Source organism: Megachile rotundata, chromosome 2, assembly GCF_050947335.1.
Source record: "Megachile rotundata isolate GNS110a chromosome 2, iyMegRotu1, whole genome shotgun sequence".
Lineage (NCBI taxonomy): Eukaryota > Metazoa > Arthropoda > Insecta > Hymenoptera > Megachilidae > Megachile > Megachile rotundata.
In genome coordinates this window covers 10,083,155-10,104,010 of record NC_134984.1, presented here as the reverse complement: position 1 = coordinate 10,104,010, position 20,856 = coordinate 10,083,155, and the positions used below count along the sequence as shown (strand labels likewise).

Sequence of the window (20,856 nt, the reverse complement as noted above, 5' to 3'; positions counted from 1 at the left end):
ATTTTGCAAACGGAATGTTCCGATACATTTCTTGCACTTCTCTTTTTCAAATTGAGAATTTGGAAGTTTTGCAAACATGGTAATTTGGTGATCCACTAGTCTAAGAATGTGGAAATATAAAATTATTTATTTAGTTTAGAAACGAGGAAATATGGTGATTTTGTGATTTCAGAGTTTCTAGGTGTGGGAGATTGCGAATTTATGCATATAAAACTTTACAAATCTTGAAATTTGGGAAATTGGAATTCTGAAATTTTCAAATATAAAAATTAGAAAATTTAAATGATAAAACATTTGTGAATGTGCAAATTGGGAATTTGAAAATTTACACACCCTCTATACTAGAATATATCAAGTATTAACACCACTCTTAAACTAACTACGGTTCTACAGACAAGGTACCTCATTCGAATTCGAATGTATATTCAAAATTTGGAGTACCTAATCATGTAGGTAGAATAAGAGATGTAGAGATTTTAAAGTCGTTCCACACGATTAAACTGAAACTAAGTCTGAAACTATCGAAAGCTAAATAGAATTATAGCTGATTTCAAGACGATCGATGTCAATGACGACCGATGTCAATTATCATGGATGACGAGTTATTGTAGAGCTTTGAACTTGTGTTTAATCGAGTTTACATATCAAAAATGATCGAAAACGATACTAAAACTAGGTTTCTTATCGATTCGGTGATAATCGACGTCAATAACGACAGATTCCTATCGTCAGCTCGCTGCCAAGATCCATACAGCAATCTGAGAATGTCTTACGAATCTACCCTCGAAATTTCAAGTGAAAAGACCCAAAATGGCGGTTTGTAGCGTGTAGACAAACGAACAAGATCGAGTCCTCCCAGTAGCCTTCCTACGTCCACAAATTAAAACAGTATCCTATCAAAAAGAAATCACTAAAGTTTGACCAGTCGATCATGCTACTTTCATACCAATATTTCCGCATATCTCGCAAGAGCCAACTGCTCAGACGCGCACGTCAAAGCCAAGTTTGGGCAGTAATTACTATTCCCGGTGAGCCGTTCACAAACACCCAAAGAATTAGTTTCTTTTGTTCGACAAAAAGCAGCCACTGTCTTGGATGATATCACGATTTTCAGCGTGCATCGTCCACGAGACGAGCATAAACTCAGAATCGAAGGTGTGCGTGCGCGATACGTGTTGCAAACGAAGGTCTCAATCGTGGCAAGGCATAACGCAATAATAATCATAATGCCAGATCGATACGCGATATTCGTTGTATCGCACGGTGTATGTCATTACAAGGATGGAGGCACGAAAGCACACGGAATGCCGTGTGGAGTCGCGTAACGATGTCACGCTGAAAAATCCGTTTAAATTATCGGTTTCTACGCGAGCGGCTTGTCCCTTTTTCTCTCCGTTCATTTTTTTTCGCCTTCTCCCCCCTTCTGTTCCCTTCTTTCCTAGAGGTTTTCATGGCGATATGCATCTTCGCCGGGACGCTAGGCTCCACGAGGAAAGTAAATAATATGCAAGCAGCGTAATGAACGTACGATTATCCGCGAGATTGTTCGATATACCAGCTGCAAGAAAATCTGGAAATTGTAAATCAAAGGTTCGGAGTCGGCGACTTTCTAATGTTCGACGCTTTTGGAAATTCGACCGTGATAATTGGCTGCACCCGGGACTCTAAACGGCGTTGTTCTTTGCGCGGGTCTTAAGAATTCCGTGATTTTGGATACGTGCGGTTACTGTGTGTCAGGCTGTGTAACCCTATCTGGAGAATCTTGGGAGAATGGAGGATGGACGAGGTCGAGAGTAAATTAGGCGGTCGATATGTATGGTGAATATGGAGAAGAGGATATGTTGTAGAAGGACGCATTGACTTTTAGGGTGTTTTGGACGGTTGAATGTTTTGGAACGGTGAGATTTGGGTACTTGAGTACTTGTAGAAGGACACGTTGACTTTTAGGGTGTTTTGGAACGGTAATATTTGGGTACTGGAATACTTGGAAGTGTAGGAGTTCGGGTATTTTGTTGTTTGGATATTTGGATGTTTGAGTGTTTAGATATTTGGATGTTTGAGTGTATAGATATTTCGACATTTGTGTGTTTAAATATTTGGACATTTAAGTGTTCAGATATTTGGATATTTGGACATTTGAGTGTTTAGATATTTGGATGTTTGAGTGTTGAGATATTTGGACATTTGAGTGTTTAGATATTTGGATGTTTGAGTATTTTGATATTTGGATATTTGAGTGTTTAGATATTTGGATGTTTCTGCATTAGAAATATAAGAATTTCGGTGTACTAAATATTATAAATTTGAGAAATGAAGAATTTCTAAATTTGGGTATCTGGAAACTTGGAAACTAGAAGATTATTACATATAACGGAAATTTAGTAATTTAGATATTTTGGGATTTGAGGAATTAGACATTTGAGAATTTAGAATGTGGAAATTGGAGGTTTTAAAAATTAGAAATTTGAAAATTTGGGATTTGCACTATTAGAAATTTGAGAATTCAGCAACTTTGGGAATTTGAAAAATTAGAAATTGGAGAATTTGGGATACCACATTTTCAAATTCCTACATTCTCAAAGTCCCACATTCTCAAATTCCCACATTCTCAAATTCTCACATACTCAAATTCCCACATTTTCAAATCCCTACATTCTCAAATTCCCACCTTCTCAAAGAACTAAATTCTTAAATTCCCATCTTCTCAAAGAACTAAATTCTTAAATCCCCACATTTTCAAATTCCCACATTCCCAAATCTCCACGTTCTCAAATTCCCACCTTCTCAAAGTACTAAATTCTTAAATCCCCACATTTACAAATAACTAAATTTCCAAATTTCCACATTCTCAAATAACTATATTCTCAAATCCTCACATACTCAAATAACTAAATTCTCAAATCCCCACATACCCGAATAACTAAATTCTCAAATCTCCACATTCTCAAATAACTAAATTCTCAAATCCCCACATACTCAAATAACTAAATTCTCAAATTCCCCAATTTTCAAGTGACTAAATTATCAAATCCCTACATTTGCAAATAACTAAATTCTCAAATCCCCACATACCCAAATAACTAAATTCTCAAATCTCCACATTCTCAAATAACTAAATTCTCAAATCCCCACAAACTCAAATAACTAAATTCTTAAATCCCCATATTTTTAAATAACTAAATTCTCAAATCCCCACATACTCAAATAACTAAATTATCAAATCCCCACAATCTCAAGTAACTAAATTCTCAAATCTCCACATACCTAAATCACAAAATTCTCAAATTCCCTAACTTTCAACAATCCTAACTCCCAAATTTCACTTCCAAAATTCGCAACATCCTAAAAACTTAAAATCCACATATATCCAACATCTCATCACCCGCAGCGTGTACCCCGGTGCCCGCGGGTCTCTCGACGGGCAGCCGATTCGCCCGTCCCCGTTACAGGGCGCGTATCACGACGTACGAATCTCCGTTAAAGATATCAACTTGATGAAGCGATCCTACGCGCTATCTTTCTGTGCTTCTGGTTGGCAATCAATCAAGAACAACGGACAAGATAACTCCATGCCACGCACGTTTTCTTCCACAGGATAATTATTTATTTCCTCATTGTCTCATTGGCTGACGAACGATCCAATTATCGTGAAACCGTCAATGATTTGACCCGATAACTGACATCACTTCGAAACTTATAATTTCTCTTAGAAATGAACCGTCTACCACTGGGTTGGGCAGAGAACGTGCCGTTTTCTTCATGGCTTAAACGATTGAGTGTTAATCACACCGGTGACCACGATATATCGTATAACAGCCAATCGACGATAAATTACTAACGAGTTATCTGAACGAGTGGACAGTAAGACGCTGGGTTTCGCTTTCTTTGTGATGCAATTAATCGCGAAAGCTTTGCATACGGTTGGAAATTATGAAATCGGTTATTTATTGGATTATCGGTGCGATCTCGGTGATTTGTGGAGATTTGATGGAGAGAAATGTGGAAAGATCGGAGTGTATGTGGTGGTACAAACGGTATGGAAATGTATAAAGGTGAAGATGTAGGAAGAAAAGAATAGAATACAAATATATTTTCATAGACATACAAAAATATGAATACATATTAAATATTAAATATTAAAGTTATAAGTGTCATTAAGGTTTTCGAATTTGGAAATTCAGATTTATCGAAATTTGAAAATTATTGAATTTGAGAACATTGGTAATGAGTAATGATTCATAAATTTGAATCATGGGAAAGAATGTTTGAATATTTCTTGTGAATCTGTATATTTAAAAATATGCTAACTTAAAAATTTACAAATATTGAAATCTGTAATCTTCTTACTTTAAAATTGAAAAGTTTAACAATGAATTTTGTGTCTGCAAGTGTTCCTCTACATTACGAGTAAAACTGCCTGACAACACACACAATATTATGGTTAAAAAGAAAAGTAGAAATAGAAGTAGTTTAATATACTAAATTTTTAATAGTTCAAAACTATAGTTAATGTGAGCACATTATTACAGATTTAACCTTAATTGGTTCATAGATAGAATGAAATCTTAATTATAGTCTTGAAAATATGTTCCACTAATGCGAATAATTCCTTCATAATTGCTTTCCTTTTTCTGTCAGATTAATATCTGATGATCGAGTTGGTTAATTAACGATATTGGTAACCCTTTATGTTTTCTAAGTTTTTTCTATTTGACTTTGACGTTTTGTTATCATTACCTATCTGAAGGATCTATTAATCATTATTTCGTTTATATTATTTATGAATGAATGCCAGAGGATCTTTCTAATATAATTAAACTACTCTTTCTGTATTTCAATTTGATGTAAATATGTATAGGATATGGTGAAGTGATAGTAACATTCAACAGTATGAAGGAGTATATGTAGCAAAAATATTTCAGTGTATTAAAAGTTTTGTGATTTTTCAAAATTAGCATTGTAGTTTGTATGATTCATACTGCAAACGCATGCATTAAATATGGTACTCTTGTACCATATCTTGTATCTTGTGCCGCCATTTTGTTTCTATTCCTACATCTTAATATTTGAAACCTTATGCGAAACTTCGTGTTATAAATACCTATAAAAATACCTTCTTACCTTTTTATATACTTCCACAAAATTATCTATCATTCTTTTGTTATAGCATACTATAATTTCGTTCGATGTAAATATTGTGTAACTCTTTCAAAAATTGATTATTCAATGTCGTGAGATGTGTTTTTGATAAAATAATAAAAATTTAGTTTAAATCTAACAGCTGTTTATAATTCCTGTCAAATAAACAAAAATATGTATTCAATTTTATCGAACAAAGTTAGGTTAGAATTCATCATGGAGGCCGAGGCAAGTTGATACATTTTATAGTTTTTATTTTTACAATTTTTAATAAAACTGTACTATTTTTTAACTACTGTAAAATAGTACAATATTTAGTATAATTATGTTGAAATATATTTTGACCTTTCTATTAGATATTAATTTTTATATTTTATGTAATTTAATGTTTTCCAGTCGCAGTTACAATATCTTATATTATCTAGTAATTTATAACAACGATTTAATAATTCTAGAACTAATTTATAATTATAATGATAGCAAATATTTTTTTACAATACTTCTATAAATTATCCAACGTTCAAATATTTCGATAGAATATCTGGTATTAAAATATTCTGAACGAATATCAGATTTTATTATAAGATAATTATTATTACTTCCTAACAAACCAGCATGTAATTATTATTTATTTTAAGCAATTTAAACAATCTTTTTATAGATACTACAAAGCCTTTCATGAGTGAGTATATAACAAGCTGATGCATATTAAACAAACTATTTTATTTTTACGACCCATTCTCGCTAATAATTTTATTGCTTCCTCCGAAGTTTTAAGTGAAATTACGCTACACGCTATGAGTTTACATACAATGTCGTCGTATTAGATAATCACATGACTGTAATGAATAGCTTAAAGTGTAATTATTAAGTCATTTCATCATAGAAATTTTGTGAGATTGGAAAGTCATGAAATCCATTATGGTCACTTATTTGACAATTTACATATTGACATTATACGTGTACTTACATATTACATGTTACTGAAACACATTACATGTTGAAACACATAGGTACTGCATATTTGACAATATACATATGCCTGTATATGCAGACATTGTTTTGAAAATTTACTAGCATAGGTTGAGTATTGTAATTATTATAAATATTTAAAATTGATATATTAGACATATGTCATATAAGATTAATAAAAGAAATAATACAATTCTATAATAATGTCTATAACTACTAATATAAGATTAAAATCATGGCGATATAAATTATTTAAAATATCAATTTATGTGAATTGTATTCATCTGAAAGAATCGATAATTTTGCATAAACAATAGATAAACACAGACCCGTTACAAATTTTCAAATGCACTACAACCACGGTTGAACAAATAGCCTCTGAAGAATTTTCGATCCCACAAAAAAGTTCAAGAAACTGGTTCAGAGCGTTGGAATTTCTGAAAGACTCCATAGCTCGTTCACCCGGCAATATAAGGAGAATCCGCTAGAGTACAAATTAAGTTGCTCCTTAAACTAAATTAACAATACAACTGTCTGAGCACACTGGCAACAATTGTAGTCGTGTCGTGGATTTCTCGTACAGTAGTGATTAGCGCCGAGTCGATGTTCCCAGTATAGAAACTGATCAATATCGAATCAGCAGATACCGATGATTATCTGCTATCGCGTTTTGAACCCTGTATTAGTTGAACCTGTCTACCGGTGCTCGGCTCCGTTGAAATTAACTAGACACTTTCATTAACTCGGCCTTTAGTCCATGATTAGTTGGAGCATTACCTAATGAATACCGTAATCTTAGTTCGTATCGATACATCGTTTCACCAGCTTCCAATCTCATCTATCCTTTCAATTTTTCCTTCGTTACGGAATCCGGTGCTCTAATGGAACAACCGTTTTGTTTTGTTAACAGTATGCCAGGGTCACGCCGCTGAACGAGGTGGATCGTCGAGGTTCAAGTGCAATGTTTCGAGTTTCGGACCGTAATAAAACGAACGATAAACACGCGAGTGCGTTCCGTCGATTACACTCCGGTTCTGAGATTAGAGAATAGTGAATAACAGTGACGGGAAATAAATAGAAAAACGTGAAGAGGACCAGGAAGAGGAAGTGTCACAACGCGTGTGAAATGGATGGTACGCCAAAGAAAATCGAAGCAGTGTTAATATATGGATGCCCATGGGTGGAATTTGGCCGAAATGTGCCAGCGTTACCATCACGCTGTACCGGCAGCCCAAAATTCTTCGCCAGCTAGGGATCCTTCGGCGGCCATCGTGCAAGGCTTGTCAACGGCTTCGCACATTGACCAGGCTAGCCCTTCTTATTCTCATTACACGTGAGTCTATTCTTTTCATTTCTTTATAAAGCTCTTAGATAAATTATATTTATCTGGATACAAAGGGTGGTTCATGCAACTGTATCAGGTTACTTTCGTTCGCTAGGGATTCTCCGTTTTCCAGATCCCCGTCAGCCATCTTTCGGCGCTTTTCACCATTTTTCTGAAGATTTTGGTTTATTTTGAAGAAATTTAATTCTCCCACAAAAGTCGTATTTGACACGGTTTTGCCCCTACATTCGTATAAGCGAGTGATGGGAATTTCATAGTATTTTGATAACTCCAGTATCAGACAGGTGTTGAGGCTTTCGGGTGCACTCCAGTGTCGATTCAGAAAAATGTCTAAAGGGAAAAATATAATTCAACACACCTGAACTTGCAATTCTAAAGAACAGCTCCACAATATAGTCTCGAAACAATATACTCCTTGCAACGTTCATCTTTCTCCTTTTTTTCTGTATCAGTATTGGTAACCGCGTTAGAATATGATACAGTCGCGTGAGCCTTGTATAATGATACTGTGTATCGTGAAAATCATATTATATATGTACATCACGATTAAAGTGATACTGTATGAGATTCTATATCGTTTTAATTGTCTTGTCGTGTTGAATATAAATATCAGTAATTATTTACTTCAGCGATTCCTCGCCGATTTTGATGACGGGATACGTTCTCAAGGACGTTCTTGTACCACTGTTTGAACTTTGATTTCGAGATTTTTGCAAGGAAATTCTGTTTACTTTTACGTTGCAATTATACTTCGTAATATTTATCGTAGCATAATTTAACTTAAGTTAATAACTTACATAATTCTTATCTAATAACTTATATTTACTGAAGTTAGGTTGGATTAAATCTATATCTCACATAGCCTAAAATCTTGTAGAAGGTTAAAATGGCGTAAATAATGACTCAAGTATTGCATGACTGCGTTTGTGAATTACTATAGGTAAGGCAGATTGATATAGTGACATTTTCTGCATACTGTGTGTACGTAGATAGATGATGACAAGAAGTTTGAACTTTATTGCTTAGTTGTTTATTATGGTAGACCGTACGTTTATGTACGCTGATGTAGCAATTACGATTCAACCATTTTTATTTCTTCTAGTGCAAAATATATATATTTGCATTGATTTCTTGATCCATTTAAAGTTATTATAAAATTTTATACCTTGAAACAAGGTATTAGTCTTAGACTTCTTATTAAATAATATTTGAAGGCAAAATAATTATACATATATTGTTACTCTCATCACGTGATCCATATTATATTTAAGTTTTGATCTGTTAGATATCTAACTTTTGAATTGAACAGGTTTTAATTGAATTTTCATTTCTGATTAAAAAATTTGAAAATTCGGATTTGACGAAAATAATTCTTCGATTCAATTATGCTTGGGTCCCAAATTAAAAAGTATTCAATTACGGATTTCAAGATAGTTATTCTCTATTTATTAGTTATTTTCTACGTTTCAAAGTTTCCCACCTGGTATATAATAAACTGAAATAATCTTGCAAATGTATCTAAGCATATTACAATTTATTCAATCGTGCCATCACTCTTGTGATGCAGATGTTCAGTGACATAGGAATGTGAAGTCACTTCATAGGCAACATGCATACAATAAAGATTAATTACAATGAAAGTGACACGGATTATTTATTGTAATCCAATTAAGAATGCAATTCTATTAAAGCGAAGCTCAGTCAATATAATTAAAATTCAAATTAATCTTTGCATTCTATTAAAATAATTCTACGATACGTTATGACATACACATAACCATTAGCAACACATTTTTATTTTTTTCTTGTGCAAAAACGCACTTTTAGGAAACAACGTATCTTTTCAAAACAGACGTATGAAATTTCACTTTAACATATAATACCATAATGTTACATTTAATACCTACTTATTATTTTATATGAAATCATAAGGGATGAAATAATAGTTGATGAAAACTACAATTCTCTGATCAAATAAAATAAAAAAATTTAGTTGTAGAAAGTAGAAATAATGTAAGGAAATATCTAAGGAATCCGTAAAATATTTGTTTGTATTTATTTTATTTTTAGCGGTACGTAAGCTGCTATTAGCAACAAAAATTAGCTTGTTCAAATATCACACCACTTCTGGCTATAATCTTAGCATGTGGTTTAAACACCACACAGTTAAAGCAATTAACTTTGGTTAGGTTAACACAGTTAACACAGTTAACTTTGATTACTTGTTAACACAGTTAACATAGTTAACTTTGATTATTTGTTAACACAGTTAACTTTGATTACTTGTTGACACAGTTAACTTTGATTACTTGTTAACACAGTTAACATAGTTAACTTTGATTATTTGCTAACACAGTTAACTTTGATTGCTTGTTAATACAGTTATCTTTGATTGATTATTAACACAGTTAACATTGATTGCTTGTTAACACAGTTAACTTTGATTACTTGTTAACACAGTTAACATAGTTAACTTTGATTATTTGTTAACACAGTTAACTTTGATTGCTTGTTAATACAGTTATCTTTGATTGATTATTAACACAGTTAACATTGATTGCTTGTTAACACAGTTAACTTTGATTACTTGTTAACACAGTTAACTTGGATTACTTGTCATACTTTGACAAGTCTCGTGCACTCATAGTCCAAATGCGACAAACCTTATCGAACAAAACTTCAATTTAAACCATAACTCCAATCATCAATATAGTATCATTGAATACAAAATTGACATTTTAAGTTTCTCTATTTGTTCTAATAGTGTAGTAATGACTAGCTGACTGACGCATCTGAATAAATCGTACAGCAAAGGTTTAACAGTGAATACAAGGTAGAAAGGATTACATTAAAGTCCATAAAAAGAAGAACGTAGGGTCTCATCGCGTTTCAATGTTTTCGCACGTGCCTGGGCCGTGTAGTCATGTTATCGCAGCACGAGACGTTCTCAATTGTATTATATATATTAATAACGATACAGCGAATTAGGGATAAGTATACGATTCCGTGGTCAGGTCTCGGTAATCCTGTTATTAGCGCGGCGATTAGGGGAAGATGATCCCCAGGCAAATTGCAGGGGCGTATACCGCGGTGTTTGGTTAACGTAATCGCCAATCACTATCGTTGATCCTTGCCAAGTCCACGAACAGGTTCGATGCGTTCGTTCGAAAGCCCACGGCTGTATTTCCCTTCTTTCAAAGAATTTTCTCGTTTATGCTGCCTTCGAGCCGGCCGTGCACGAAAGAGAGAAGAGATCATCCTCGTGTCCCGTGGACCCGTTGTTGTTCGTGCACGAGAGTCGATTAAATTGCAGTTTACGCTCGTATTCAATATTTCACTGTTATTACGTGGAATTGGCGTAACCAAACGGCAGAAGAGTCCCTTCTTTAAACATTCCAGATTGTTAGGCGGACCACGTTCGTTGCCGGGAATCCTTGTGCTCTGTTCCGTGATACGATGGATAATTTCTGCACGGCTTTAGAATTGCTTGTCTGGTGTTATCGTTCGAGCTTTTCCGTCCATAAACTTCCTTATCCTACTATTTTACGATGATGCAAAGGATGCGTTGGAACAACCGGTACGTCCGGGTTGTCGTTATACGTTGGAAGAAAAATTTCTGCACTCCGGGAATCGGACATCATGACTGTTATAAGAAAAATTTTAAAGCTTGTGGTACAGCGGTGTAATCTATAACGAATGAATTCGATGAAGCTTTGTTGCAAGAGTTGTTCGTTATAGCATGCACGTGCGTATTTAAGGATAATGCTTATATTCAGATACAACATAGTTTTCTTCAGATAAGGGGAAGTATAATTTGAAGATATTTAGATTTCTGACTTCTCGATTCCTTAGATTTTGATTTCACAAATTTGAAAATTTGTTAGTTTTGATACTCCTAAATTTCCATATTTTGAAATTTTGAAATTTCTAAATTTTCGCGTATGGAACTAGTGTGCGCTATATCACCGTGAGTCGTATTGCCGTGCGTGGAATTAGTACACGTAGAATTACTACTCGTAGAATTGTAATGTTTTGTATCAGCACGCGTTATATCGCCACGCATTATATTACCACATATGAAATTACCACGCATGGAATTACTATACGTTATATCACCACGAGTTATATTACGACGCGTGGAGTTATTATGCGTAGAATTACTACGCGTTATATTGCCCCGTGTTATATCGCCACGCGTGAGATTAGTACGCTTGGAATTATTACGCGTTATATCACCACGCATTATATCACGACGCGTGAAACTATTGTGCGTAGAATTACTACGCGTTATATTACCTCGCGTTATATCGCCACCTGTGAAATTACCACGCATGGAATTACTACGCGTTATATCACCACATGTTATATCACGACGTGTGGAATTACTATGTGTAGAATTACTGTGCGTTATATTACCACGTGCTATATCGCCACGCGTGAGATTAGTACGCGTGGAATTACTACGCGTTATATTGCCCCTTGTTATATCGCCACGCGTGAAATTAGTACGCTTGGAATTATTACGCGTTATATCACCACGCATTATATCACGCCGCGTGAAACTATTGTGCGTAGAATTACTGTGCGTTATATTGCCACGTGTTATATTGCCACGCGTGAAATTAGTATGCGTGGAATTACTACGCGTTATATGACGACGCGTGGAATTACTGTGCGTAGAATTACAACGCGTTATATTACCTCGCGTTATATCGCCACGCGTGAGATTAGTACGCATGGAATTACTACGCGTTATATCACCACGTATTATATCACGACGCGTGGAATTACTGTGCGTCGAATTACTATGCATTGTATTGCCTCGTGTTATATCGCCATGTGTGAGATTATTACGCGTTGAATTACTACGCGTTACATTGCCACGAATTATATTATCACGCAAGTAACCGCAACGTGTAGTATTCTCACGCGAAAAATTAATGCGTATAAAGCTATTACTGATAGAATTGCCTCGCATTATATCGCCATGTGTGGGATTATTACGCGTGGAATTACTGCGCGTTATATCACCATGAATTATATTATCACGCAAATAATCGCAATATGTAGTACTCTCACGCGTAAAATTAATGTGTATAAAATTACAGTTGATAGAATTGCCTCGCGTTATATCGCCACATATAGAATTACTAAATCTATATGAAATAACCTCACGTTCTTTTATCATGCATTAAATTTCCAATCATCGCATACTCAAATCAATAATTAAGAATTTATTTTTGCACTTACAATATAAAAATCAAAAGACGTTTACAAATGCAGTTACAAGAAATGTACCTTTTGTTAAGACGTTAAATAACAAACGTAATTTATTTCTAAAAACTTTGGTTGCCTCTCAATTATATTTGTTACCTAACGATAACATCGTATTATCGTTTCATCGTCAAGAAGCATGCGTTGAAACATGGAAAAGCGAAAATAAAACGGTTCTGAGATTGACTTTTCAACTGCGGCGCTTCCTGGCGGCGAAAATCATCTTCATTAAAATTGTTCCGGTCGGTTCCATCCGGTGCTCGCGGCCGTCGCATGGATCGCGAACCATGTCACGATATTCAGTCACATGTCTCGACGAGTAACTCTCGTAGCCTACATTCAAAGTGTCAAGGAACGATGTTACATTTTCATCGTTTCTTCGCCCACTGATTTGTACAAAAGTATAATTTCAGAGGAGATCAAACGAAGAAATCAGACGAACTATCGTACATTTTTATATCAAGCAATAGCAATAGAACGGTGTTGACTATTCAAATTTTAAAATATTGTATTACCTTAACATTTTGTTTTCTATGCTGAGAGATGGCTCTGGTTAAATTTTTATTACCTCATAAGAAAATTTAATTTCAACAAAATTTGTATAATTTTAAGTTTCAGGTTTATTTACAGCTATGTAACATCAGGTTCGGTAATACAAATTTGTCTGATCTTTTAGGATAATACAAAGAACACATAAAACTAATTGTAACACGATACAAAATTAAATATATATATTTATCCAGTTTTATTGTTCGAGTGATTATGTTTTAATGAATTTACTTTATGTTCTGATTATTATATTTTAATAATATAATGCAAGTTGTATATTAAATGAAAAATATGATTTCATGTATACATTAAAATATTGTATTATTATATAGTGCAATATAATGTAACATAATATAATAGAATATCACAATATCATATTACACATCATAATACAAAATAAAATAAATTCTAATTATTCAAAAATCTTTAAACTCCCAAATTGAATAAATGTAATGTTTGCATATCATCCCTGAAATGTTTGACAAATACGCGCTTTTAATCACAAATGAATCTGTTCAGTTCGACCCAGTTATAAGCCGTTTAAGCACATGTAACCCGTTAATTCACTAGAGCCTTATGAATCTTCGCATGCATAAATAGTCCGCTTAGTTTTCGTTTGTTTTGACTCGTAGATTGTTTTGCCAACTGTTTGCTTGCTTTCAATGTGTAAAGTACAGCAGGAGCAAAATGAGGTAGGAGGGCAACGCGAGATTAGCGTTGATATACGAATACTGTCTTCCTGAGTTATACAATATATAAAAACGGTTACAAGTTATGAAACACTAATTTCAATGAATTAATAATGTTTATATTTATTCGATGACTTTATGGTCCTTACGGGTGCGATGAAGTCTTCTGTTTCTCAGAGTTGTGACCTTATATGTATCTATTACTTCATCTATCAAGTTCGACCTATAATTTCTGATATTTTAATTATAGTCGTAGCATAATGAGGACCTGAAAGGTCGAAACGTTGTAAAAAAGAGTAGTAGTGACTTTTTCTGTTAATATGCTACCTCTTTAAAGAGATTGTTTAAACACGAACTGGTCAACTTAATATTTACTAGTATAATTAATATTGGATAAGAAAATTCAAAGTTGACCAGTTTCGTAAGGTATCAGTTTCTTTTATTCATGAAAACTATATTTTTATATGTGAAAATTATATCAGTTTCTTGTATTTGTGAAAATTAACACGCCATCTTCTGTACTCAAAGAGAATAAAAACCAATATATTGTAATATTGTTAAAATCGAAATACTAATATAAAATGATTGGATAAAGTTCCAATAGTATCGATGTACCGTCTGTAATTAGTATTAATTGTATGAAACTAAAAATTAGTTATTACAAAAATCTAGTTAAATGAATAGCGGGTCAATAAATTTAGCTGGCATTTATCTTTTTGTGATATTTTCTTACACAGACAATCGGCACTGCACGTTCGATGATATCTGCTTCAATCGGTGAGCAAGCTCTAGTGATCCGTATAACCTGCAATTCTGACTCGTTTCTTGTGGTTCAGGGTCATTCGAAGGTCAATATATTTACCGCGTTGAATTGGTTTTTTTTTTAAGAGTTGTAACACCATGACAAATGAAATGTAATATATCGATTGCTTTAAGAAAACGATACAATTATTGAGAGAAATAAATGTAAGGGAAGATTAATTTAAAATGGAAGTGGCTTTTTTATTGTATGGTACAACTTTATACTATACTATTTTAGCGAAATGTTTAACGGTGTAATATTTATGTATGATATTTATTTGTGTAAGGTGAATTTTATTTTTCATATGAAATTATGATGTTTGTTTATCTTCAGATTTTTGGGAAACAAATTTAATAATAGTGTTATTTTAGCATAAAGTGAAGTGAGGTAAGTTCGAAAACGGGGCAAGTGCGTATACAGGCTATTTTTATTACAAAATTTCTCCATTTAGTATGTTTGTTTCCTTGTTTTGTTTCACTATATCCCCTTTTATATTTCAGCTAAGAGTACTTGTTTGTAGTATAGAGTACTTGCATAATGCAGTAAAATGCATTTTATAGCAGATTTGTTAATAATTCTGCTCTTGCCCCATTGCACATGAAATAAAGTTTCAAAGTATTTAACTTCAAGTTACGCTCTTACCCCATTTTCGGGGAAAGTGCAGAGTAGTTTACATTTTAAACAATTTCCTATCAAAATCAAAATGTACGAGGAAAATTAAAGTCCTAGTTAATATTAATTAAATAGTAGTAATTGTGTAAAGTGTTCGATATCGACAGCGTTAAGTATTTACATAGCAGTATACTTAAGTTTAAACGTAAGTATTTGAAAATACTTACGTTTAAATACCAACTTTACAAAAACCAGTCAGCACTTACCCCACTTCACCTTATTTTATATTCAAGGATCCTCGATAATGTAATTTATAGCTGAACCTAAATTTCAAATTGAAGAGTATTCAAAATTTGAATAAGGTTTGTTACATTTGAGCTGTAAGTGCGTTTGAGACTCGTCAAAGTACGGGAAGGGGTTAAAAAGTGGTCTCGTTACATAACCTAGAAGGTTTAAAAAATGTCTCCCGACATCGACTCTCGCTATTATTTAATGACAGAGCAAGCCGTCGCCATTGTTCAAGTGAAAGATTTCTTAAATAGACTACTACCGTTACCTATGAGTTATAGAATTTTAATATATCATTTTCCAAGCCAATATTGCAGCAAAAAACACTTGTCATTTATATCAGAAGATTTTGTTTACCAATCACCTTATTGGCTCGATCACAATATGTCTTTGTTTTTAACACACGTTAAAATTTGTTCCAATAAAAAAATGTATGATTTACAATTTTCGCGAGCCAAGATTTTGTCAACTTGTAAATTGGTTGTTGCCAAGTTTGAGTGTTTGGGTGTCGTATCCCAATATTTATTCGTTTTATATTTGTAATATACTTTGTGGAATGAAATCTGACGGTGGCTCAATTATTGCGCAGTTTAATATAATTTAATAGTATATTTGTTACTAATATATTGTAGTTGTGCACGCGTGACCACCGTCAGTTTTCACTTTATATCTCTATTTGCGTCGGTGTTAAAATTAGTTGAAATTATGTTTCTAGATTTGAAACAAAGTAAAAATTAATGTTGGTACGGAATTGTGATATTAATAAAATCTTTTTAGTTATTTGAAATTATGTTTTTTATAAATTCAAATGATTATTATTTCCGGACTTCAAATTGGATTTCAAATTGATAACATAGATATTTTGAAATTTAAAAATTTTATATAGTTTTAGAGATATGGGGAATTCAGTATTTAGGGCTTCTTAATTTAGGAACTGGATGTTTTGGAATTTCTGAATTAGGGGTTTGAATATTTAGAAATTTGGGAATTTAGGAACTTAGGGGTTTGAGAATTTGGGGACTTGGAGTTAGGGAGATTTAAGAATTGTGGGATTTGGGAATTTAGGGATTAGGGAATTCAGAAATTTGCTAATTTAGGAATGTGAGAAATTAAGAAATTTGGAAATTTGAAAATTTGAAGTTTTAAACATTTAAAACTTTACTAGTTCATTCTTTAGAAATTACATAACTAAAAAATTCGAAAATTTGAATCTATAATAATTCACACACTTAAAATATGAAAATATATTCACCTTCATCAAAACCAATCCTCAATATATATTCATAAAGTCAGAGAATGATAAAGTTATCCTCTGCCTACAATTTATATTACCAAAACATGTCTCTTCAGCTTTAGAACCTGAAAACGTTATCGCAACTCTGATTTCTCGTGTACCGTATAAAAATCGAAAAGCTTCCAATCGACCTCGAGGGTCGATAACCTGCCGTCGAGCAACGCGTTCGATTTCCAAACATCAATTATACCGTCGAAACGTCAATAATTCCACGAACGCTATACAACACCATGTACGTCGGTTTTTCTCGGTAGCCATGTCGTAAAAGGATTCGTAAAGCTTCTTATATACGTCGACGCTTCGGACAATAATGGACTTTCCCCGAATTTCAAACCGATAGTTTTCTATCGAACGATAGAATGGAAAATAATAACGATTCCAATAGGATCGTTCGCGATGACATCGTGGACTATCCCTCTACGTCAGACTGTGCTCGTAATTACTGCAATGATCACGATGACTCAGATTGCTGACTTGACGACTGGACGATGACTATGTACTAATTATGGTACCGATCTGTTATGGTCATTTCGAAGGAATTGCTTGTCTCAATGATACTTCTGTGAAACGGAATTAAAACTGTGGATTTAGAGATGATCTTTATTTAATTTGCGATTTGAAGGTAAATCAAACATTGCTAGTTGTATCTGAAGTCTTAGCCTTTTCTTAAAAGATGTTGAACATCAAGGTGATAAAAGTTTATTAAAAATGTGATATATCAAGGTGCAGGTATTTTATGAAATATCTAAAATTTCAAGGTGATGATATTATATAAAAAATGTAAAACATCAGCGAGGTAAGACTATCAAAAGTGTGAAGTATCAAGATGATAATATTTTATAAAAAATATAAAATATCAAGGTGGTGCTATTATATAGAAAATTTTAAATATCAAAGTGGTGGTATAATACTTTATTAAAAATGTACATGTATCTCACATATTATACTGCATACAATATGACTTACATATATATGTAAAAAATGTAAATTACATATGTGAAAATCATACATTATATGTATAGGTATAAAACATAATTTATATGTATATGTGTAAAAAATAAATTACATGTCTATGTATGAAAAATAAACTATACGTACATGTATAGAAAATAAACTATACATATATGTATAAAAGATAAATTATACGTATGAGTATAAAATACAAATCATATGTACACATGTGTATAAACTGCTACATATACTTACTGATACAATAATAAATTTCAACAATGTCCTAACAATTTATAATTCTGTAATATAGATTCCCCTATACATTACATATTTTGCGTATACGATGTAAAGAAAAGTGAAGACAGAAAGTTTACCTAAAATATTTAAACGATGTTAATATGTGTATATATTATTGCACACGAGTTTGATGGTACGTAATCATTAACGTCGTAACTGTTAAATTCCACCCGTACGTGAAAGGTTAATTCATTTGAAACTTGCAACACTTATCGACGGCAAGTTAGCCTAACTAGCCGTGCAAAATTTCAGCCTGTCGGCTCGAACTTTAGCTTTTAAAGTATTGCTTGCTCCACCAAAGCAAGTCGACGTGACACCATTTCCCATTTGACGTGTACTGTGCTATAGTCGAAGATAATAATTTCACCGCACAGTTATTTTGAAGTTTAAGCTTGAAGTGAATTATTCGCTTATTTGCGTAATCGATAATGTTACTGTTGTTGAGGGGGCCTTGAAAGTATACCCGTAAGATTGTGGAAAAAATGTAATAAAATTGCTTCGTGTACGTTGTGTACGAATTTTATGAAGTTTTATTTAATTATTTTTAGAATATTTTTCAATTGTTGATGTTATAAAATTAATTATGTAATGTCTTCAGAGATATTGATATTTGTATTGATTTGCACGTGTGTGTAATATTTTATAATTCAACAATCATGTATGTACATGTGTGGGGCATTTTATATTCAAAAATCACATATGTACATGTGAGAAATATTTTATATTCAACAATCACATATGTATATGTGTGGGGTATTTTACAATTCAAGAATCACATATGTGCATGTGGGCAATATTTTAAATTCAACAATCACATATGTACATGTGAGAAATATTTTATATTCAACAATCACATATGTACATGTGAGAAATATTTTATATTCAACAATCACATATGTACATGTGTGTAATATTTTAAATTCAACAATCACATATGTACATGTGTGTAATATTATTTAATTCAACAATCATATATGTACATGTTTGAAATATTTTAAATTCAACAATCACATATGTACATGTGTATAATATTTTATATATTTAAAAATCACATATGACATATGTGTAATATTTTAAATTCAACCATCACATATGTACATGTATGAAATGTTAAATTCAACAATCACATATGTACATGTGTGTAATATTTTAAATTCAACAATCACATATGTACATGTTTGTAATATTTTATATCCAATAATTACATATGTACATCTGTAGAATATTTCTTTCTTAAAAAAACGAATGTCAAACATTAATGTTTCTAGAATTCTTCACTTGTTGATTTAACAAGAATAAAATATGAGTAACTACACAAAAAGTAATATTGTTTCTTATATCAACTACTATAAAATTTTTTGTATTTCACTGGAAGATGATAATAAAAGTTGACAGTAAATTATTGAACTGTCACATAAGTTCGTTTATTCTGTACTAAAATAAACTTACTTCAATTGCAATGTTATTTATGTTACATGAATTAGTGGCACAAAGTGTTCATTCTACTATGAATTCAAGTTACAGATATTCAAGTATAATTTATCATATCTTACAAATATTACATATATTACATTTGTTAGAAATATTCGAGTAACTTCTTTTCTGTTTTATAAATATTCAAACACAATTTATTACAGCCCACAAATATTCAAATAAAGTTACACGTTGTAAATATTCAAATATAGTTTCTTATATGTTATAAATATTCAAACATAATTTATTACATGTAACAAATATCCAAAAGTGGTTTACACATTACAAATATTCAAACACAGTTATTTATACATTCAAACATACTGTATTACACCTTACAAATATTCAAAAATAATTATTTACGCGTTACAAACATTAAAACATACTGATTTATTTCAAACATTCAAATATTTATAGATCGCAAACATTCAAATATACTTTTTCACGCTAGAAAATGTTCCGATATACTTTTTCACATATCGTAAACGTTCAACCATAATTTATGCGTTATAAGTGCATGAATTTACATTATCAGGTATGAATGCAAGGTTTGGCCCCATGATTGATGCAGCAAAGAAACATTAAGAGAGCAAAGTTTATCATTTTGTATAACATAAATATGAGGTTAATCGCCGCACGATTTAACATGTGTCGTCGGTGTAACAATTGTATTGTCACAAATACATATAATACGTGTACGTATATAATAATTACAGCAGAAAAGTCGCGGCACGAGTGAGAGAATGATTTGTATAAGCGATACGTGTCGTGTGTTCGTGCACTGGATTTGGTGATGGAGGGATTTGAGGGGAAGTATAGAAGCTTTAAAAGGCCAACAATGACGCGGACAGACAATGACAGTGATTTATTGGCGAATCAAAATTCACTTGTGCCCGAGGAAATTTGCTTTTGTCGAAAACAATGGAGGTGAGAGTTAATGAATTGAGGTGGTTGGATATTACTTCTTGCAAGTGTTCCCTTTGTCAAAACACACGCTTGGATGCGTCGATCGGTGCTTCTGGGTTAATAAGATTTTACAATGATCTAGTACACTATGTTTGTTTTGGAGAATCTCTATTTTTAACCGACTTCGAAAAAGGAGGAGGTTACTCAATTCGATCAGTATATTTTTTTTTTTTCTTAATTGTGGTGGTGGAATTTTATAAAAGGC

At 32.7% G+C, this 20,856-nt stretch overlaps 2 protein-coding genes across 3 annotated transcripts in view; one reads left to right on the top strand and one right to left on the bottom strand.

Annotated features, from left to right (window-relative positions):
• Window positions 1-20,856, bottom strand: part of oaf (BRICHOS-like domain-containing protein out at first) — a 174,399-nt gene that overhangs the window by 44,879 nt on the left and 108,664 nt on the right. The window lies entirely within an intron of this gene.
• Window positions 1-20,856, top strand: part of LOC100876699 (Sox box protein 15) — a 129,386-nt gene that overhangs the window by 10,481 nt on the left and 98,049 nt on the right. For both annotated transcript variants that reach the window (XM_003705738.3, XM_076528955.1), the window contains exon 2: window positions 7,022-7,444. In XM_003705738.3, coding sequence (XP_003705786.1) covers window positions 7,278-7,444 — 167 coding nt within the window. In that variant the 5' untranslated portion in view covers window positions 7,022-7,277. The remainder of the gene's footprint in view (window positions 1-7,021; window positions 7,445-20,856) is intronic.